The sequence below is a fragment of the Papio anubis genome, chromosome 2, assembly GCF_008728515.1.
Source record: "Papio anubis isolate 15944 chromosome 2, Panubis1.0, whole genome shotgun sequence".
Classification (NCBI taxonomy): domain Eukaryota; kingdom Metazoa; phylum Chordata; class Mammalia; order Primates; family Cercopithecidae; genus Papio; species Papio anubis.
The window spans coordinates 119,838,304-119,861,944 of NC_044977.1; the positions used below are offsets into that span (position 1 = coordinate 119,838,304).

General features: G+C 37.8%; 1 protein-coding gene across 10 annotated transcripts in view; it reads left to right on the forward strand.

Annotated features, from left to right (window-relative positions):
• The window catches only part of TNIK (TRAF2 and NCK interacting kinase), a 396,690-nt gene that overhangs the window by 248,078 nt on the left and 124,971 nt on the right, over positions 1–23,641 (forward strand). For all 10 annotated transcript variants that reach the window (XM_021933792.2, XM_009201370.4, XM_021933794.2 and 7 more), the window contains 3 exons: positions 14,807–14,917; positions 18,694–18,784; positions 20,652–20,782. In XM_021933792.2, the coding sequence (XP_021789484.1) occupies positions 14,807–14,917; positions 18,694–18,784; positions 20,652–20,782 (333 nt within the window). The remainder of the gene's footprint in view (positions 1–14,806; positions 14,918–18,693; positions 18,785–20,651; positions 20,783–23,641) is intronic.

The following is a 23,641-nucleotide window of genomic DNA, read 5'->3' on the forward strand; positions in this document are numbered from 1 at the left end:
CATGAAATTACTAATAGCAAGATTAAGGAAAATGTTACAACCAAAAAAGGAAGCAATATCAATTATCAATAAAGGTGTTATTAAAAGGCTATTCTTACTAACAATATAAATCCACAAGAAAACAACAGATACCATTTCTTGCCTAGTAGATTGGCAAAGATTTTTTTTTAATTATGTCCGGGATGGACACTCATACCCACTGCTCATGGAATGAACACTGGTCCAACTTATTAACTCAAGGGCAGTTGGCATACACACACACAGACACACGCACACACACGCGCACACACACCCCTTCCAAAGCCAGCACCTTACTTTTGACTCCATATTTTCACAGGCAGGAATGTGTCCTAAATAAAGTCACTTATTTAGGTAACTACATATAAAGATGTATGTAGAAGTTAACCAATAGGGAGTCACTTAAGGGAGAGTGCAGACAATTAAAATGATGTAGCTCCACGTTTCTAAATGGAGAAGTATTAACAATTGTAGTAGGGGCTGGGCACAGTGGCTCATGCCTGTAATCCCAGTACTTTGGGAGGCCAAGACGGGTGGATCACTTGAGGTCAGGAGTTTGAGACCAGCCTGACCAACATGGTGAAACCCTGTCTCTACTAAAAATACAAAAAAATTAGTGGGGTATGGTGGTGGGTGCCTGTAATTCCAGCTACTCTAGAGGCTGAGACAGGATAATTGCTTGAACTTGGGAGGCAGAGGTGGCAGTAAGCTGAGATAGCGTCACTGCACTCCAGCCTGTGTGACAGAGCGAGACTCTGTCTCACACACACACAAAAAAATAATAATAAAATAAAATAAAATAAAATAGGACTTTGTAAAGGCTTTTGAAGAAGTTATAATTAGATATAGTATGTTTTCATTTTTGTGGAAAAAATACACATGTAGTGACATGGTGGGGATATCTGATATAATGTATACTAATTGTGTTGAAAATATTTATTTTGAGGTAGTAATTTCAGTAATTTTATTTTAAAAACATTTTTCTTTTTTACGTCTGCTTTTTTTTTTTTTTTCCTCTAATCTTTCTGTTTAGTACATTTTCTTTTAGACACAGGGCCTTGCTCTGTCCTCCGGGCTGGAGTGCGGTGGCACAGTCATAGCTCACTGTAGCCTTATATACCGTAGCTCAAGCGTTCCTCCTGCCTCAGCCTTCTGAGTAGCTCGGACTACAAGTGCACGCCACTATGCCCAGCTAGTTTATTTATTTTTTGTCTCACTTTCTTGCCTAGACTGATCTCAAACTCGCGGTCTCAAGCGATTCTCCTGCCTTGGCCTCCCAAAGTGCTGGGATTACAGGTGCAAGCCGCTGTACCTGACCTGAAATTTCTCTTAAGTTCAGCATCTGAACCCTTTCTGCTGCTTCTTTTGTTATTGCTACCACTGGGAGGTCCTTGCTCCTTATAAAAATTGTCTGCTCTCTGAGGGCAAGGATTGTGTCTTTTGCCTCCCTCTGCAGCATTTGGAAGGCACTGGGTAATATGCTGACAAAATCATTGGTTTATGAATGAAAATTATATTGTTAGAACAAAACCTGGTTGCAACAGGTACTTTTTGAGAGCTTAGTTTCCCTGAGGCCTGCAGATTCAACAGCATATGATGAGGTGGCATGAGTTAAGATTTCTTTGTGTTTCCAAAGGACTTCTACATTGTCAACAATTTAGCATTTTAGCAATGACCCTGAATTGCCAGAAGCTGCAGCAGATGACACGTAGAGAATGATAGCTATTATCCCACCAGTTCTTTATCAGCACGCTGGAAGTCCCCCTTGTGCTCCCTCTCAATCACTGCCACCCCAAGGAAAACTGGTATCCTGACTTTTTTCTCCCAATTGTATTAAGATATAATCAACAAATAAAAATTGTATATTGGCTGGGCATGGTGGCTCATATCTATTATCCCAGTACTGTGGGAGAGCAAGGCTGGGAGAATTGCTTGAGCCCAAGAGTCTGAGACTAGCGTGGGCAACATAATGAAACCTCATCTCTACCAAAAAAATTAAAATTAAAAAAAAGAGAAAAATGATTTGTATATTGTTGGTGAGGATGTAGAGAGAAGGGGACCCTTGTATACTGTTGGTGGAAATGTAAGTTGGTACAGTCATATGGAAAATACTATAGAGGTTTCTGAATAAATTGGAAATAGAACTACCTTATGATCCAGAAACCCCACTTCTCGGTATATTTCCAAAGGAAATAAAATCAGTATCTCAAAGAGGCATCTGAGCTCCTGTGTTCATTGCAGCATTTTTCATGATAGCCAAGGAATGATAGCTATTTTATAGTTGTCTGTAGAAAGGTGTTTTCTTTGGTCAGGGCTATGGTTCTCAATTTTAAAAAAGCATTAATATAGCTTTAGAACCATCTCCCAGCTTATCACCTGAGCTGGAACAGCTATTTCTAGATAAGCCACACCTAACTATTAATCTCCTTCATTTTGTGAGATGGGCCAGATAGGATAGTTGGTTTTCACATTAAGTTGAATTATTAAAATTGGGGTAGTTGGGGTGTTTATTTACAACTCGTTGATTGAGGGAAGGAGAGGGGTGGTCAATAGGGCTTGACTCTTTTTCACTTTTTTCCAGATCCTGAGATGTTTTAAGCTGGAAGGAGAATTAGTCATGATAGACCTTGCTGGGTCCAGTGAAGTTAATTGACTTTCCCCGGGCCTCAAAACTCATTAGTGGATGATGCAGGACCAGATTGCAGACATCCTAAAACATAACACTTTAGCTTGGTCAGAAGTTCTGTGAAAGCCCCCTGGAAGTTTTTGTTAAAAAGTGAGCAAAATCTTCAGTCCATTTTCAGATAGGTACTCGGAGAAAGCAGCACGCCTGCTGGCATCTGCATGGTGTTAATGGAAGGTATTGTACTCTGGAAATGAGTCACTTCCCACTAGTTCTCACCCTGACCAATTGCTCTTCTCATGGAGATGGCTGTTGTTGCTGGGAACCAAGAGCCTGATGTGTATGTGTTCATTTATTTATTCCCCAGTCATTCATTCATTCTTCCATATATATATATATATATAAAATATATATATGAACATATATATCTCCATATATTCATTTATTCATCTGTATATACATATATATATGTATATGTATATCATATCATCATATATATACATGGCTAGTATATATACATATATCTGTCTTGGCACAAGGCAATCTTCCAAGCACTCAGGATATAACAGTGAACAAAATTTATGAAAGTCCTTGTTTTAATGCAGCTTACATTCTTGCTGTAGATTACAAACAATAAACATAATAAATAAGACAATTACAGAAGATGCTGGAAACTGGTAAGTGCCTGGTAGAGTATTAATGGGGAATGCAGGTAAGGGTTGCAATGTGCTATGGACTAAACATTTGTGTGTCCTCAAAATTCATATATTGAAATCCTAACCTTCAAAGTGATGGTATTAGGAGGTGAGGCCTTTGGGAGGTGATCAGTGATGAGGGTGGAGCCCTTATAAATGGGATTAGTACCCTCATAAAAAGAACCCCCAGAGCTCCCTTGCTATCTTTCTGAGAAATTAACAGTCTGCAACCTGGGGCCAGCTCATGCAGGGCTTTGCAGGCCATTGAAAAGACCTTGGCTTTTACTCTGCATTCGATGGGAGAGCCATGGAAGGTTTTGAAGGTGGAGTGAGGGGGATGGGATCTGACCCACATACTGAAGGGGTCACTTCATTTGCTGGGTTGCGAATAGACCAGATGGGTCAAGGAGAGAAACAGGAAACCAGTTAAGGAACCGTTTTAGTAAGTGAATCCTCTTCCTGAACTTGACGAAGGGGATCTGTAAGTAGTGAGCACTTCCAAACTGGAACCCATGGGGATGGATTCTGCCATCACATTCGGCTTACCCCACTTCAGTTCAATGCAATTAACTGCAGGTGACAAAATATGGAAGTTACAGCTCCTACATTCTGCCAAGTTTGAAGGACAGGGCCTAGCACTTGTCAGACTCGTGTCTATGCAGAAGGCTGCTCTGACCATCCCCTCTAGCAATCGTCCAGTAGCTTCTTTGTTACCGAAGATGAAGATAAAAGCTATGGAAGGCCTCATGAGGGCAAGAGCATCATTTCTTTTCCTAGTTGCTCTATGTGGTGACAAATCAAGAAACAATTAGGAAGAGGAAAGACAGAAACATAATAGTTAGGAAATTAATATCAGATTACAATATTGGTGGGAACACGGTCATAGAATATAACAGTACATACTTATTCCCAGGCCTCTGACTCTCTAAATTTGGGGCATTCTGTGTTAATAAGAACAATGGTAGGAAATATTTATCACCTGCTTACCATGTGCCAAGTACTATACTTGTTTACTTTGTCATCTTATCTTATTAGATCTTTGCAGTCATTCTGCAAATTAAGTATCCCTACTCTGCAGATGGAGGAAACTAGGCTCAGAGAGTCCAGAAGTTTGTCCAAGGTCTTATATCAAGTCCATGATGAAGCCGGCGTGCTAGCTAACCCCAAGCTGTCTGATTCCAGAATCAAGCCCTTAAACCTTACACTCGTCTCCTTTGGTCATGAAAAATAGTTCTGATATGAGAAGCTGATGTTCTAAATAGGATTGAAGATTTATGTTTAAATGTAGTTTGACTTCACCTTTAATCTGTACTCCTCTGTTTACCCAATATTCATAGAGGATAGTAAGGCCTGTTAGCTACTAATAAGAGTGCTGTAAACTCTAAGAAATACATTTTGAAAAGTGCATTAGGCGCTTTGGGAATGTTTTATCAAATAATTGCAAAGGTCATAGATAGTTGACTCTTTGGACTAGTGGCATTTTGTTAGGATTACGTTTATATAAAAATATTATGAATTATATAGAGGCACGGGCTAAAGCAACTAAAAGCAACACTTTCTAACATTTATTCCCTGTATTCAGACTACATGAAATATTCCCCAGATATTTATTTTGCTGTGTCTGGAAGACAGGTTTGCATATATCCCACTAGCCAATATGTGTCCTGTTCGGGTGTCTGATTGAATTATAATCTGTAAGAATCCTATCAGTCTTGTTGTAGAGATAAACTCTTGTTTAGCACTAGCTCTTTGTGGAAATACAACTACTTCAGATAATGGCCAAGTAATTCTCCTTTATCAACTGCTCAGGGTCTGATCCGGAAATCAAAAAAGGGAGCCCTTTCAATAAAGATTCTGATCTCTCGGAAACAAGGCAAGCTCTGACACACAACATCTCATTCTGCTGCCTATCAGTGATGAGAGGCTCTCCATTTTGCTGCATGCCATTCAGACACTGGGAGGGAGTGAGAAATACTGTTTAGTAAATGAACTAATTTCTCAAAAATTACAATGTGAACTCACGCATATTTTGCTGTCTTTTTTGATACCACCATAATATAGGGCTAGAATATCTTGTAACAGGAAATAAATTTGTAATCATCTTCTGAAATGTAGGGTGGTCAAGTAAGATAGCAGATTTTTGCCCTGTAATGGCTCAATAAACTATTCATCAAGTTTTAACACTGTACACTTGCAGAGCCAAGAGTTAAGAAATTATATCATGTACGTTTTAAGGAGAAAGATTCTAACAGCCTGGGGATCTGGAGACCCAGAGTTAAACCTCAGCAGAACCAGTGTGTCTGGCATTTGGGTTCTACTTTATAAAAATGATAATGTTATACTAGTTCTTAGTTGGCAAACTGGCAGCCTGGAGGCTAAATGCTGCCATGATAAATATGTTGAGTTTGGTTCACATAAGGTGGTGGTGGTTTAATTATGCCAACATTAGAAAAACTGAGCAGTTTCACAGAAAAGTCTGGATTCCTGGAAAAGTTTTGAAAAATTAAATAATCTAGAAATATTGGGCCTGAAATTTCAAATAGTAGCAATATTTTAGAGCAGTGTACCAGCTGTTTAGAGGGCACATATAATTCTAATTGGCACCAGAGGCCCCAACATCCTCTGTTGTCTTCCATACATACTAAATTTCATGTATTCACCTTACTTGCCCAGCCCCTGTGTGAGATCATCTCAGAATGAGATACTGGGATGAACTAAGAAACAAACTCATTCAACTACCCATGAAAGGTCCTTGCACTTGTCAGACTCGTGTCTATGCGGAGGGCTGCTCTGACCATCCCCTCTAGCAATTGTCCAGTAGCTTCTTTGTTACCGAAGATGAAGATAAAAGCTATGGAAGCCCTCATGAGGGCAAGAGCATCATTTCCTTTTTTAGACTCTGCATTGATGTTGGCCACAACTCCTAAACCTAATTCTGCAGTATTTTGGATTTACATTGCTATGGCATCTTGGCTTCGTAAAAATAATGCCCACTTCAATTTTGTTTGTTTTAACATTTAAATGTTAGGTACTGCAGATAATGCCATTAAAAATTTAACCACCGTTGTGTGACCTGGAGGTTGTAGGAAAAAAAAAAAAATTAGCCACTCACAGCTGAATCTTTCGAGTAGTAAAAATTTATCTTTTGTTAGTGCTGTGTATCAGAAATGAGACTTTCAAAACTTGTTTTGATTAGTGTTTGTTATTTTATAAGTAAATAACTCCTTTCCTTCATATACAGAGCCTAGGTCACTTGTCTGGAGGAGTTATTTAGTCTTGTTATTTGTGAGCAGAAATTTTTAAAAGGTTGAATTTGGCAGATATATATATGCCTAACATGGTAAGAGGAATGATTGTAAACAGTCTCCCAGTTTCAGAGCTGCCACTTTGCAAGACCTATAGAGACACAAGGTAAGTTATGTAGACAGAAACAGATCTGAAGCTACACGTAAATTAATACTTTGCAACTAGTGTGAATTGAACTTTAATAGAGCCATTTTATGAAATAATGGGTGATTCTTTGATAAGAATGTGCAATTGATCTCTTCTTTTGTCCCAAAGAATTTCATTTGAACTTTGTTTAAACTTCTTTTCATCTAAGCGAAAGGAAGACTTGATATGTACTCAAAGTTATTTTGCTAATGGTCCATACAACCCTTTTGATTCCTTTTTTTAGATGACTTTTGAGCCAAAGTCTATGTACCTATTTATGTTGTGTTTCTCAAAATCCTCAACAATCAAGATGATTAGTCCTAAATGCTCTAAAGCTAGCAATTTCTTTTCTTTTTCTATTTTCAACCTGTCTGAAAACTGGCTCACCGTTCCTCACCCCACATTCTTCTATTTGGGTGTAACGTTCTGAGATGCGGACTTGCAAATTTCTTCAACCTTAAAGTTAGCTTCTATGATTGGATCTTTGGACAAAATTGACATGTAGTGACTTATTCCTACCTATATATATATATATATATATATATATGTGTGTGTCTATATATGCAGAAAACTTTACATGCATACTGTGAAATTTGACTCCAGACACCAAATACAAGATGCAGCTAATGTCCATAACATTTCCTTGAATGCTATCGTACTGACTCTGGGTTGTCTGTCTCTTTAGACATAGGCAACTTGAGCATTTATAGTGGGCCTGTCCTTTGGGCCGACTTGCTGTTGCTAAAAATACTAGTTGGCTCAGTATATTGAAACTGTCTTTGCCATGTTCAAGGTATAGAGTTGTTCACTATCCAGAAGCTTTATTACAAAGTCTAGGATACTTCCCATCCTTGGAACTCATCTTTTTATCTTTGGAAGTCTTAAAATTTATAGTTCAAGCATTCTCTTTCCCAGTCTAAAAATATAATTCAGAAGCCAAGAGTTTTTACACACACACACACACACACACACACACACACAGAGTACATGCTAGTTTAAAAATGAATGTAAAAAGGCCATTGAAGTTGCTTTTTAAAATTTGAAATTCCCAGGCTTTACTTTACTTCAATTGATTGAAATGATACATGTATTCATATGTATACCTACCAGTTTGTATATTTTGTATTTCTATACACACATTTTATATTTTGAGACTTAAACTACCTTTTGCATATAAAGCAGCCTTCTGTACCAAAGTTACTGAGTTTGGACTTTGTTTCCACTATCATAAATCATGCAGATGAGATCTGTGGTTATTTTCAGCCACACATGATGAAAATACTCTGTGCCTCATTGATGTTTCTGGGTTAAATCTTTGCAGAATTGTGTTCTTGGAAGTTTATTCTTCCTATTATTTATTTTTATTTATATTTATTTGTTTATTTATTTTGAGACAGAGTTTCACTCTTGTTGCCCAGGCTGGAGTGCAATGGCGTGATCTCGGCTCACCGCGACCTTCGCCGCCTGGATTCAAGCAACTCTCCTGCCTCAGCCTCCCGAGTAGTTGGGATTACAGGCATGCACCACCACGCCTGGCTAATTTTGTATTTTTAGTAGAGATGGGGTTTCTCCATGTTGGTCAGACTGGTCTCAAACTCCCGACCTCAGGTGATCCACCCGCCTTCGCCTCCCAAAGTGCTGGGATCATAGGCGTGAGCCACCCCCTGCCTGGCCCCTATTATTTTCTTAGGGTGCCCTTTAAACTGCTTGGTGCAAACTCTTCTCACTTTAGGAAGACCTTCATCTTCCCGCTTGCACCTCTTCCTGCCCCCTGCCTCCAACCCCTCCTTTTACTGTAAAAGAGAAGGGATGTGTTAGCAGTCATTTATTCTTGTGGGTGACTGACTAGTGACATTTGGGAGGAATTAGTTCCTGTCAGGGTATACTGGGTAAGTATCTGCAGTTGTAAAATAACATCGTAAGACTTCGTTTCTCATTACAGGAACTTAAAACCAATAAACTAGCAAGGGAGTGAATACTTTAGAGACCCCAGGAATCATCCAAACCTTTGACTGCCTTTGAGAGTAAATCTTTTAAAATTCTTTCAGAGGTTATTAGGGCTGGAAAGGGAAGTTTAGAAGCGACCACATCTGGTGATTCCATGCTAAAGGCCTCCTGTCTCTTGTGAAGAGAGAACCTCAGTGCTGACTCAGTATTCTGAAATGTCTTCTGGAATCAGCTGAGGCTGAAGACCCTTTAAATATTGTCCTGGAGAGGGGAGAAGCACAGGAAGGCATACTGAGTAACCCCGACCAACCTCTACAAGAAAACATCCTACTTGTCAGAAACACGACGACTAACAAAAACTGCTGACAATCAACCATGCAAATTGTGATGTGTCAGAACTCTTTGGCTTTTAAAAATTAACCTTTGTTATTTAGATAGTAATAACTACCCATGTCTAAATAATCCAAGCAATTCTTTTCTCTAATAAGTTGGTTGCTCCACACTGTGCTTTTTAGGGACACCTCTTCCAGGTTCAGGCCAAGTCCCCATCCTGCCCCCAGCCACCTTCAGCTTGACCTTCCTTCTTTCTTCTCAAGTGGTATGCATGTTTATTTAAGTTTCTGACCCAGTTGTATATTTAGGTGGTGTTGAGTGAAAATTTCAAGTGTAAAATTCATTTAAAATTCCCCCACCCCCATCACTACTGCCTTCCAAATAAAAAGATCCATTGCCCTGGAATGCACCACTGTGTCTTCTTGCTGTGTGGTACAAACTTAAAAAAAAGACATGTGTCCCTGGTGCCCTTTCATTAATAGAGGTTTTAGAAAAATGTGCCCAGTGCATTTGGCAAACATCTTTCAGACCTGTCTCTTCACCATCCAAGTGAAGTGGACATTAGGGAGGTATTGATGCTATCTTCCATGTCAGAAACTCTTTCTTTTTGCATTTTTATAAATGCAAAATAGACCAAAGAATAGAAACATCATAAATACATCTTGAGATTTTTGGCTGCTAGGAGCTTTATATTCATAGACACAATTAATGTTCACATCAAACCTGTAAGGTCGATGCTTTTATTTTGTATTTTATCAGAGTGGTAGTGGTGGGGACAGAGATAGTGCTAAGCCCAGGGTGGCTGGGGAACATACCCAAGGACACATAACTAGTAATTGAGGGAGCAACGTGCTTTCACCGTGCTCAAGTTACTTAATGAGCGTAGACTATGGATAATGGGCAGACTGTAACTAAGCTCTATTTCCAAATACAGAAAAAGGAAGTTAGGTGAAGAAGAATTAACGAAGCATTTGTAAATCACTTCACCCAGTGCCTGGCACATGGTAAATTCTCAGTAAATGTTAGAAAATATTATTATCCCAGTATGAACTCTTTGAGAACTTTCTTTCAGGGAGAATGTTAATGACCCATTATTTCTTACTTGTGAGATGTGAAGTTATTGACTTAACACTGCTGAGCTTGGCATGTTGAGCTCTGTTTCTGTTTATTAATGTGATGAGGTTACTTATGGGGAGGGAGGGTCCCTGCTGTGCGGTGGCAGTAATTATCAGCGTTGCTGTGTGGCCGTAGGAACCGATTGCTAGCAAGTGCTGTTTTTTTTTTCTTTTTTTTGTTTTTTAATTCCATTATATAATTTAACAATCATTTTGTTCCATAGTGAGATGAAAGGAATTTAGCAGCCTTTAGCTGGAGCTGAATGGAAAAGCAAATTATAGAAATCACTGACAGTAGTGCCTGGCTAGAGTAGGATTGTTTTCTACTGAATATTTGAAAGTATTTTGTCCAATCTAATTTTGAAAGACTCGAGTCACTGGGCTTCCATTGCTTTCCTTGGGAGCTATAACTACATGGCCTAATAGAGCTCAGTGGTGGGACATTTTCTCCAGCTGATACAGGAGCAATGGATGTATTCACAGGAGGCCTGGTCAATGTACTTTTCAAAATGGGATTTAAGAGAAGGGACACAAACATGTTTTGCTAACTCAGGAAAATATTCGTTTCCTACTACCAAAAGATGTTTCTTTGGTCCATCCTGCTGGCATTGAGCCCTGATTTGCTGCATAATGGGACTTTCTTTAACTTTGTGTCGTGGAGAATCCTAAACATACACAAAAATAGGCAGAACAGTGTAATGAACACCTATGTGCCCAAAACTAGCCCCAACAGCCTTTAACCAGCAGCCAATTCCACCCATCCACATGCCCATCTATGTTGCCCCTTCTAGTTATTTTGAAACAAAACTTATATCATTTTTTAAAATTCTGATAACATACACATAACATAAAATTTACCTAAATTTTAACTGCTTTAGAATGTATAACTCATTATGATTAAATATAGTCACAATGTTATGCAATCATCATGAGTGTCTAGTGCCAGCACATTTCCATCACCCCAAAAGGAGATGGTGTACCCATTAAGTAGTCATTCCTGTTACCCCTACCCCCAGTCCCTGGCATCCACTAGTCTGCTTCTGTCTCTATGGATTGCCTGTTTTGGATATTTCATAGAAATGGAACCATACAATATATGGCCTTTTTTGTCTGGCTTCTCTTTCACTTAGCATAATGATTTCGTGATTCATCCACATATCATGCATCAGTATTTCATTCCGTTCCGTGGCTGAATAATATTTTATTGTACGGATATCCCACATTTTGTTTATCTCTTCTTCTGTTGATGGACATTTTGGTTATTTCTGCTTTTTGTCTATTGTGAATAGTGCTACTTTGAACATTCATGTACAAGTTTTTGTTTGAACACCTGTTTTCAGTTCTTTTGAGTATACATCTAGAAGTGGAATTGCTGAATCATGTGTCAACTCTATGTGTAACTTATTGAGGAACCCATTAACTGTTCACCACAGTGACCGTGTACCGTTTTACATTACCATTAGCAATGTATAGAGGTTCCAGTTTCTCCACATCCTCACCAATACTTGTGATTTTCTGCCTTCTTTTCTTCTTAAATTAATATCCATCCTAGTAGATTTAAAGTGATATCTCATTGTGGTTTTGGTATTTTCCTAATAACTAATGACATCAAGCATCTCTACATGTCATTGTTAGCCATTTGTATGTCTTCTTTGGAGGAATGTCTATTCAAGTCCTTTTCTCATTTTTAAATTGGGTTGCTTGTCTTTCTATTATTGAGTTGTAAGAGTTCCTTATATATTCTGGATAGTAGACCTTTATCAGATATATGATTTGCAGATACTTTTCCCATTCTGTGGGCTGTCTTTTCACTATCTTGATAGTGTTGTTTCATTCACAAATGTTTATAATTTTCATAAAATTAATTTTTTCTATTTTTTTTAAAATTTTGGTGCTTGTGCATTTATTGTCGTATCTAAGAAGCCATTGCTAAGTCTAAGGTCAAGGAGAGTTACCCCTATGATTTCTCCTGAAAGTTTTATCGTGTTAGCTCTTATATTTAGGTCTTTGATCCATTTTGAGTTATTTTTTTTGTATAGCGTGTGAGGTAAAGGTATAACTTTTTTTTGCATGTGAATATCCAGTTGTCTCAGCACTATTTGTAGAAGAAACTGTCATATAATTTTATCCGTAAGTATTTCGGCATTTTTCTCTAAAAGATAAGACCTTCTTTTTGCAAAACTACAGTACCATCATTACACTTTAAAAATATTGGCCAGGCGTGGTGGCTCACGCCTGTAATCCCAGCACTTTGGGAGGCTGAGGTGGGCGGATCACAAGGTCAGGAGATCGAGATCATCCCGGCTAACACAGTGAAACCCCTTCTCTACTAAAAATACAAAAAAAAAAATTTAGCCAGGTGTGGTGGTGGGTGCCTGTAGTCCCAGCTACTCAGAAGGCTGAGGTGGGAGAATGGCATGAACCCGGGAGGCGGAGCTTGCGGTGAGCTGAGATGGGACCACTGCACTCCAGCCTGGGCAACAGAGCAAGACTCTGTCTCAAAAAATATATATATATATATTAAGCAGATTTCTTGAGTATCATCAAATATCTAAGTCTGTATTCAGAATTGTAATTATCTCAAAATTTGTGCTATCTCTCTTTTAAAAAAAATAATATCTAAATACGGTGCACCCATTTCAATTTGTTGGTATATCTTTTTAAGTGTTTTTAAATCTATAGGTTTTCTTTGCATCTCTTGTTTTCTCCCTTGCAATTTAAGTGTTGAAAAAACTCTTTGTCTTGACTAGTATCCTGGTCTAGATTTTGTTGATTGTATCCCCATGATGTTACATGTACCTCAGTCCTCTGAATTTCCTGTAAATTGGTGATTGGAGCTAGAGGCTTGATCAGGTTAAGATTTTTGTTTTTATTTTTGGCAGTACTACTTCCTAGGTAATGTGTGTTCTTTTATCAAGAGGCAAATTGTATTTACTTTTTAAAATGTTAACAGTCATTGATGATCACTGCGTGAGTCTGCTAGCTTATTAGGAGGCACAAAATGCTGGCATTCTAATTCTACTATGTCTTCTTCATTTATTAGATGGAATACCTACTTTTGTATGAGGAGAAACTTTCCCTCTTTTATTATTCAACTACCCAGTGGTAAGATTTGTATAAAAAAGGCAGTATAGACTCTTCAGTCTTTCCTTTTATTTGCCAGCTCTCAAAATAAGTTGGTTCGTTATTTTTTTCTAACAGTGCCAGTCATATCCTTTGGGTGGGGGGTGACTTTGTTAAGGCATTTAATTAAGCACATTTAAAGTGTTTCTACACATTGGAGCTATTACTCTTATCAATGCTCAAATTATTCCATCTTTCACCACTGGGAGTCTCATCAAATTGAATCCTTTTTGACATGATTTTGTGGTCTTTGATAGTTTCTGGGCTATTACATATTGTAATTTCCCAACTTTTATCTGGTTGGAATGTAATCTACTTGTGGCACTTCCCAGATTTCCCTATAAACACTTATAGGTCTTGAAACTTCTCTGGCTTCTTGGAGGAGGTGGAAAGGTTTCTCTAGCCTTTATGGAATCATAAGAAGACAAGTCAGAACAGGCTTTGGAAACTCACTCATGAAATGCGTTTCATGAGATTTTATTCAGTTTCCATTAGGTATACAAAGAAAAAGAAAATATAGTTTCTGCCTGAAGATTTTGGAGCCTGATGAAGTATCTTTTAGGGCCTGGAAACATAGTGCTAATATCAGGAATGTAGATTTGGACAAAGCCAAAGCCATCAATGTGATTTTATTGTGGCTCCGTTTTAGTTCTGTCTCTACTACCAAGTCAGGAATTGATTGCTAGTTATTCTGAATTCTTTTTGTATAATTATAAAAAATATATAAGTACATAGTAAGGTGACCTTTGTTGAAGATATTTTTGAAGGTAAAAGTCTGGAAATGGATGTGTTTTTCTAAGCCTAGAAAATGCATGTAAAAGCACATAGATGGCTTTTTTTTTTTTTTTCGTATGGTCTCTACATCCCCATTAAGTAAGGGTGATGTTTATTTTCTGCCTATTTTATAAGTTGCTAAGTACTGTAATGAGTTTATATTTATAGAGTGCTTGGAGCTTTTGCATGAAAGGTGCTAAATTAGAGTTTATTGTTTATTGAATTTATTTGATGTGTCCAACCTCCTGGGAACATTCACTGAAGTTAATTAAAAACAGATAGTTCCTACACTGACAGCCTACAGTGCCACTTACAAACCAGTAACATAAACAGTGTGCACTTCTGTAACCCTAAGTTGGGACACTAGAGAACCACAGTTCTTTCTGAAGGGGGAATAATGCTACTTTTATGTGAAAATTTGACTGCTGTGTAAAAACAGAGATATTCTCAATTTTGTCTGAGTCACCTACCTGCTCCCATTTAAAAACAAACAAAAAAAAGAATATGGAGAGTTTCCTCAATTTTCAACTATAACTTACAGGTTGAAAAATTTTAAAATAATATTTCCTTTATATCATTTTGGGAATATGTGAAGGTAAAAGCTTGTGTTTTATATGTTTTTATGATTACTTTTTCTTTGCAGGAATGGCATTCCAGAGCAGCCAATTGCTTGTGCTTTCTTACCCCAACTTAATGGAAGCTGTGAAGCATCATTAAAATAATGGTTTGTTTGCTTCCTTTGCCAGTTGGTGATGGAGTTTTGTGGTGCTGGCTCTGTCACCGACCTGATCAAGAACACGAAGGGTAACACGTTGAAAGAGGAGTGGATTGCATACATCTGCAGGGAAATCTTACGGGTAGGTTACGAGTGGGGACTGGCCCACCTCCCAAAGTCTTCAAGCAACACATGATATCTTAGGAGGGACTGAATTTTGTGACTTTCCAGTGAAATTCATAAGCATATCAAAAACTCTTTAAAAGTTTATCCTATCAGTGGTGGTGGTGCTGGTGGTAGTTTGGTGTGAAGGTCTGCTCTGATGGAAGTAAGCGCCGTTCTGGAGATAGGCCATGAGCATATTTTCATTTAGGTTGACATTGGGTGATTTATCTTAATAAGGGATTCATTTTCAATGCTGTTTCCAATTAGAAACCTGATTTTAGATCATAAAGACAGTGTTCCACTTAGGAAATGAATTATTTTAAGAGATGTTTTGATCACTCATTTATCTGTTTGTGAAAGTTTATAATTAATATATTATCTCTAATGGTGTAATACCTTCTCACCATATAAAGTTTATAAGGATTGTGTGACTTTAGTCATTCCTATACATACAACCTAGTTTAACTGATTTTACCTTTAAAAATAAATCTTTGTGACCTAATCGCTTAAACTAATCAAAATAGCTGAACAAGACTGCCTGTTTGGCCAGTTTTCCCATACATCCCCCAATCAGGAAATCTAGACAATTGTATCATATTTGCTGAGCTGAGTTCAGGAAGAAGAAAGTAACTGGGCATATTTTAGTTCATTCAGACTAGCTTAATCATCCCTTCCTACTAGTATGGAGATTATTATGTCTACTGAGCATTCTGACTGGATCTTCCTGGCCATTGTTGTTTGTTTATAAGCTCTGCCTTCTTAATTTAAGGGAACAAAAGTTAAAACTTTTTACTGTGTGTTCAAGGTATGCCTTTGATAGACAGATTATATGCTTTGGGTGAATGGATGAAATGCATAGAAGTTAAAAAGAAGGAAGGCATAGAAGTTGAAGGAAGGCATTATATGCTTTGGGTGAATGGATGAAATGCATAGAAGTAAAAAAGAAGGAAGGCATAAGAAGACGATGTCTGTTCATTAAATGCAAACCAAATTAGGAAAAGGCAAATAGAAAATGGAATTTTAAAATTATAACATTGATGTGAATGACTTCTATACTACAAAATATCACTGAGAAATATTAAAGAAGACCTTAATAAATGGAGGCATATATTATTTCACAGATTACTCAATATTGTTAAGATGTCATTTCTACCCAGTTTGATCCATGGTTTCATTGAACTTCCGATTAAAATTCCTATAGGTATATTTGTGGAAATTTATAAAGCTGATTTTCAAACATGTAGAAATGCAAAGGGCCAAGAATAACCAAGGCACTCTTGAAGAAGAAGAACAAAGCTGGAGGATTTATGCTACCAGTTATCAGGATTTATTATAAAGCTACTAATAAATTAAGACAGATTAGTATTGTTACAAGATTAGACAATAGCCAAAGGAACAGAATCAAGGATCCAGGAACCAGACCCACATCATATGGACACCTGGTCTGTGACAAAGGAAAGGGTGCTTTTATCAGTAAATAGTACTTGATCAGTTGAATATCCATAAGAAAACATGAAACTTGATACCTGCTACATACCATATTCAAAAATTTATTCCAGCTGGGTTATAGATATAAATGGGAAAAATATAAAAATTAAACCTCTTAAGAAAAAACACATACATCCATGGCTTGGGGTAGGCAAAAATATAAATTATATATTTTGTGTTTTTAAACAGAAGACAAAACAAAATTTGAGGGGAAACAAGGAGGCCTGGCTGTTGATTTCCTTCACATCTGACGTTTGTCTCTGTTTTGATGTGCCATTATGCAAACTTACTTTGAATTTCTGACTTAAAATTTTGCTCATTCAGTAGAGCATGATGGATTATGTAGTCATCCTGACCACTCAGTGGGTGCCAAGAACCCGTCAGGTCTCTAGGGCTGGATCTGCCCGATACGCCTTTCTGCACTGCTGGGGAACCCTCCAGAGGATCAGTCATTTGATCTCATCTTGGTTCTAAAAGCAGCAGGGATGTTTCATCACATGAGCATCTCCCAATACCTTTCACACATTCTCAATGTGTGGAAACAATGGCGTTCCTCCTTTTCCAGTACATTCTTGGAAATGATACCGGCGTTTCAGACATGACTCACTGGAAGAGACACTTGATCACCCAAAGGTCTCTGGCCACAAGAGGTTTTAGAGATGACCTCCATGCATTGTATGATCTCATTAGAAGAACTTTTGGCTCACTTCCATGCTCTGGTATCTGCTTTCAACCACTTCAGTGGTGAAGGAGGGAAAGGGATCTTCAGTCCCTCTCTTAAGGATTTATAGGGTACATCAACACTGTGAAAACCACACATTAAAACCTGCTAGATGCCTACCTTGTGACAAACTGAACAGATAAGAAAGGCAATTTTTTAAGACCTAAACCAGTGCCTCAAACCCTTCTATAACATGGTTTATGTTTTGTGATATTTCTAAATGTATATGTGGGTCTTCTTGGACCTCTGTACTCTCATGCTGAATTTCTTTGACAAGAAAATTCAGATATCCAGTTTTGTTTCTTTTCCTGTCAACCTCATTTTTCATACCATGACTTTGTTGTTGTGGAGAAGATTAAAAGAACAAAAAATTATAAATCATAAAGTACACTTGGGTACCTGATACATTGAATTATCAAGTGTTAGCATAAAATAATTCGCTTTAAGACTCCAGTTTTAGATTCTTTTAGATTATAATTTATCTGAAAAATATCTGACTACTTTAGAGTAAGTCTGTAGGTTAAAGAATTCACACCACAAAGAAGCCAAAAACAGAGTAATTCATGAAGAAATGGAACACAAACAGGTTTAGTTGTCACTGAATAATTATCTCACATAATGAGCACAAAGTCGCAAATAGCATAAACTAAAAATGACAGTGATAAATGCCAACAAAGGAAATAGAAACTATTTCTTTTTAAATGTAAGGCACAATGGGTAAAGCCAATGGGAAATTTCTTGGCTGGTCTGAGAAATATTTTACTGTGCTTAATTAAAATTGTATAACGAGGCCGGCTGCTATGGCTCACACCTGGATTCCCAGCACTTTGGGAGGCTGAGGTGAGTGGATCACCTGAGGTCAGGAGTTCAAGACCAGCCTGGCCAACATGGTGAAACCCCGTCTCTACTAAAATAAATTAGCCTGGCGTGGTGGCGGGCACCTGTAATCCTAGCTACTCTGTAGACTGAGGCAGTCGCTTGAACCTGGGAGGCAGAGGTTGCAGTGAGCCTAGATCACACCATTGCATTCCAGCCTGGGCGACAGAGTAAGGCTCCGTCTCAATCAATCAATCAATCATTCAATGAAATTAGATAACAGAAAGTAAATTTTAACTTTAAATTCAAATATTGCCAAAAATCCTGCAGGGATTCAGTTAAATCAGAGAATGTGTAGATGGTTCTGTTTCAAACTAGCAAATACAGGCAGTCCTCGCTTTTCACAGTAGTATTAACTGAAACTCGTGTTCATGTTGGAACCATATAATCACTTGTGTGGTTCCCTGATACCTGATAATCAGATCCGATATGCAAGCATTTCATTAAACACAGCACCATGCATTGCAAGGACTGTCTGTGTATTTTAATGTATATTGATCAATTGCCTACAGTTAGAAGAGCACTATGAGCACATGAAAGATGTGATTATAATTCTGAAAAGTATGTCTGGGTGAGTGTAAAGTTTTTGGATCCTTAACATTCAAAATAATTTATTGGCATGTTGGCTTATGCTCCTATTAACCCTTCTTAACTCTCCAACACTCCAGGGGCTGAGTCACCTGCACCAGCATAAAGTGATTCATCGAGATATTAAAGGGCAAAATGTCTTGCTGACTGAAAATGCAGAAGTTAAACTCGGTAAGAGCAGAATCCTGTGAGCCTTGGAATTGCAGGAAGTGATGAGATTATATTAACAGCTCTAAAAAATTAATGTTAATTTGCCACTGTGGATTTGGAGGGCATTGCCCTAAAAATAGAAAGGAAAATGTTTGTCTATTTTAAAAAATATTTTTTCAAGGCATTCTGAGGAATGAATTATATATAATGTGGGAACAGAACCACTTGCTTAATCAATATATAGAAATAATTGAGTTTCTTTGTTTCAGCAAAGATTAGAAGTGACAAAGTTTGAAATGGCCTCCTATATCTTACAGTTTGTTTATATTGTTGCTGCTATAACAGAGCACTAGGACCCAATTTTTTTTCCATGAAAATATACCCAGTTAGGCATATTCAGAATAATCAATTCCTGCTATCTTCCTGTAGGTTTAAGTTATATTTACATTGATTTTGTTATTACCTTGGGCTCCTGTACAAAATGAATGCTCAATATTTTCCTTTAGGTGCATACTGATTACCCCCACTTGCATCAGTGGGAGAATCCTTTTCTTTGGCATATCTATTAGAGCTCTTTCCGCAACAAATCTGGGACTGTCCAAATAAAGTAGAGAATTACCACATGCATTTGACTGTTTGGTGTATATGAGTAAGAGCATGAATTGAAAAATATCCAGTAGGATATGTGACTTGTCATCTAGAAAAGGATCACTGTCCATATGATTGTATGTTTTCAAAGAGATTTAAACATCTTCTATGTTTATATCTCAAACATTTGCTCTTCCTTTTTGTTGAAATAGATGATACCCTTTTTTTTTCTTAGTTAACATTTGGGGCCAAACTTTCTCATCTCATGAATATTCTCTTTTAAAAACAAAAGTATACATTATATAGGCTAAGCAGTTATATATGTATCAACTAGATAAGCTACCCTGAGAGCTTCCTTGCATCACTCATTAACAGTTACTTGTTGAGTGTATATTATATGCCAGGCCCTGTATGACAATTTTCTATAGATTATCTCTCATAAACATCAGAGCAACTCTGTGTAGATGTCATCATCCTCATTTTACAGATTAGGAAACCGAAGCTCAGAGAGATTGATCTACTAGCCCTAGGTCATACCACTAGTAGGTGGCAGAAATGAGATACAAACTTAGGCAGTCTGACTCCAGACTTTTGCTTTTAATCACTTGCCTCGTATCCCCAAAATACTACCCTATATGACAACCAGGCTTACTTTTTTTAACACCTATTTTTGGTCCTTGTGAAGCCTTGGTGTAACCAAATGTAACTCTTTGTGCCTTCCTCATTGGTACACCTCATCCAGTTATACATGCAGTTTAAAAACATATTCATAGTATAGAAAAGGTAGAAGCAACCCAGGTGCCCATCAACAGGTGAACAGATAAACCAAATGTGGTCCAAAAATACAATGGAATATTATTCAACCTTGAGAAGGAAGGAAATTCTAACACATGCTACAATGTGGATGAACCTTGACAACCTTATGCTAAATGAAATAAGCCAGTCACAAAAAGACAAATATTGTATGATTCCACTTATACAAGGTAGTGAGAATAGTCAAATTTATAGAGATGGAAAGTAGAATGACTGCCAGGGGTTGGGGCAAGGGAAATTGGGAGCTATTGTTTAATAGGTACAAAGTTTCAGCTGGGGAAGATGAGAAATTCTGGAGATGGATAGTGGTGAAGCTTGCACAACAATGTGGATGTACTTAGTGCCCCAGAAATGTACCCGTTAAAATGGTCAAAATTATATACTTTATGTTATGTACATTTTACCACAATAAAATAATTCACATTCATTTTATCGCTCTATAAAACCTAAGATCATAGACTTTATTTACTTTTCTCCTCTTAAATAGTGGACTTTGGAGTCAGTGCCCAGCTTGATCGAACTGTGGGCAGGAGGAATACTTTCATTGGAACTCCCTACTGGATGGCACCAGAAGTTATTGCCTGTGACGAAAACCCAGATGCCACATATGATTTCAAGGTATGACTTCTTTGTTGTGTTTCAAACCTATGCCTACCGTATTATCCTGAGTCTTGCAGCGGGAGATTCTTACGTGCCTTTATATTTATGATTCATGTGACCCAAAGGGAGAACTGAAGAACATTATTTGAGTTTAAGACTTACAAGACATTCAAGTGGGGATCTTTTTAATGAATTCACCTATCTTATCTGATTGCCTGTTTGTTTAAAAAAAAATGTTTAAATCATTTTTTATAATTTTTTGAATTTACTCTTGCTTCTTCTTATTGGAAAATACATTAGATTTCCATGTTGGTTATGGTTGAGAGTTTTGGAAGAGTGTATATTCTGAGAGCTTTTTACGTTAAACTAAGATGTGAATTTGTTATCTTGGGCCATCTTTTTCTGATTGAGAATAATCTGACTTACTCACGTCTACGATGCTCGAAGTATAATTATCTGGGGTTTCTTTTTCATGAGAGGTAATCTAATGGAATATTGGTGACTACTTTATGGTCTTTCTGTCGTGTATCCTGATGTTTCATAGAAATTTGATTTGTGACTTGTTAACTTTATATTATAAACTAGAAATTTGCTAATAAATTCAAAGCTGTGTTCAAGTAGATTTCTCCAAGAAGCCCTTCTCTTTTCTATTCTGCTAGCCAATAACCAAACATAAATTTGGGTTATTGCCCCTCAGTTTTATTGTCTGGGCTTTTAGGTGACATGGCTTTCTAACGAATGGTGACTGAAAGTCAAGACAATAAAATTAGGGGCAATGGGATCTGCTAACTGTGTGTGGGTTTCCAGGCTGTGCATTAGGTAGAGAGACACCCTGTGGTCTTTGTGTGCATTACAGGACAACTTGGGCAAAACTTGATCTACCTGCGCTGGTTTCAGAGGTGCATGGACTTTTCACCAAAACACTTTAATGATCCTCTGTAAATACTCTCATCTAACAGATGAGGAAACTGAGGCCGAGATCTGCAGGTGCCCACCGGGTTAGTGATCATCTCAGAGTTAGCACCTGAACACAGGTCTCCAAGCTTTCTGTTCAGAGCCCTTTCCAATATATTACCTTGCTCCTCTGTAATATACTTCCATATAAATCTCCAATTTACCAATTGAACAGTATATTTGAAGAATTTCACTTTTAAGGAATATTTTTAGTTCTCGACATGTGGGGTTATTATTGAAATCAGGTCTTAAAGATGCATTGCAAACATTGCAGCATTTTTGAGGCCCCATATCTCAGTGTTGACAGAAAATTTGCCTCTTTTGGGAATTGTAAGCTTGAAGGTCTGAAAACGTAATAATCTCCCATAAATTTCCTCCTTCCTTCAAAGTTAGTCACTGTAATAACCTGACAACAATCTGTCTGAAAACAGCTGCCAAGTTAAAAATTAATCTCCTGCCAAAATAAGTGTCATTTTTTAAACTGCTAATGATAAGCATATTTAAATAATTCCATTTGCAAATCCCTTCAGAGAAACCACTACAAAATATACATCCCAGGCCAGATATGTGTGTCATGATTAGCTACAAGCAATTCTTCAAACCATAGTTATACCTAACAAGTGCTAACTAGTCTATATCTGGGCCACAGATATTCTAGATTACTATGTAACATAGCATGGGGAATCAGTGTTTGCAGCTTTCACCCTCAGCTTAATCTTTTAAGTATTGTGACTGACTACACTACATATGGGACTTTTGTTATGTAAATAAAGTGGGTGCCTACCACTGACTTGTTTTCAGTAGGGTATCTAGAAGAGGCTTTCCTTCTGGCCAAGCAAAGCTTGGAATTAAACTGATATTTTGGTCCTCTTTCCTCAGATTATGGCTGAGGAGTATAGTTTAAAATCACTGTAAATGGTATGAGACCAGTGCATAACTCTAGGTATGGGCAAAGCCTAGTGCATGAGTAGCCACAGAGGTCGTCATGCTGCACAGTGATTTCAGAGGTACTGGAAGGTTCACCTGGCTATAAAAGTATCCTGAGACATTAAAAAGATTGAAGATGAATGTCTGTTGTGTGTTTTTTTTTAATAAAGAATCCTGATAGAATAGGTTCAACTATGTCAGTCATTTAGACCTTAGTGCAAATTAGTTTAACAGGATTGTCAGGAATGTAGGTTGTGCAAGAGGAGGAAAAAGTCATGGCAGGGATATGAGCTTCACTGGTTATTTGCCATGGGTAAAAAGAGGAGGATGACAAAAGAATGAATAAGGAAGACTTTTCCACGGAGGACTTTGTGAGCATCAACTCATTTTCGCTTGCACCAGGCTGGGCTGTGGCCTGCCCAGAATCCAGCACTTTGGGAGGCCGAGCGGGCGGATCAAGGTCAGGAGGATCGACTATCCTGGCAATTAATGCTGGGTGAAACTCCCGCCTCTACTTTAAAATATAAAACTCTAACAGGGCGAGGGGAAGGGATGCCTGTAGTCCCAGCTTACTCGGGAGGCTGAGGGCAGAGGAATTATGCGGAACCCGGAGGCGGAGCCTGCAGTGAGCTGAGATCCGCCATTGCACCTGTATTCAAGTAAATGTAAAGTGAGACTCTGGTTCCAACAAAAAAAAAAAAAAAAAAAAAAAAAAATCATAGTGGTCTTCAAAGACATCTTAGACAAATCAAATAGTAAATAATAAATAACAAAACCAAGCCATAATTCTGCTGGGGTATAGTAGAAGTGCCTGGGGGGATTTCCTTTTGCAGATTTATTCTATCCACTTGCTACTAAAGTTTTACTTCCAGGGGCCAGAAGATGCTGATCCCTTTAAATAACCTTTACTGCTTCTTTCTTCTTGGGCAATCTATGAGCATTATCCCCTTTTCTGTTCAGTATGCTTAGGAATGTGACCTGTCACCAGAGGACAAC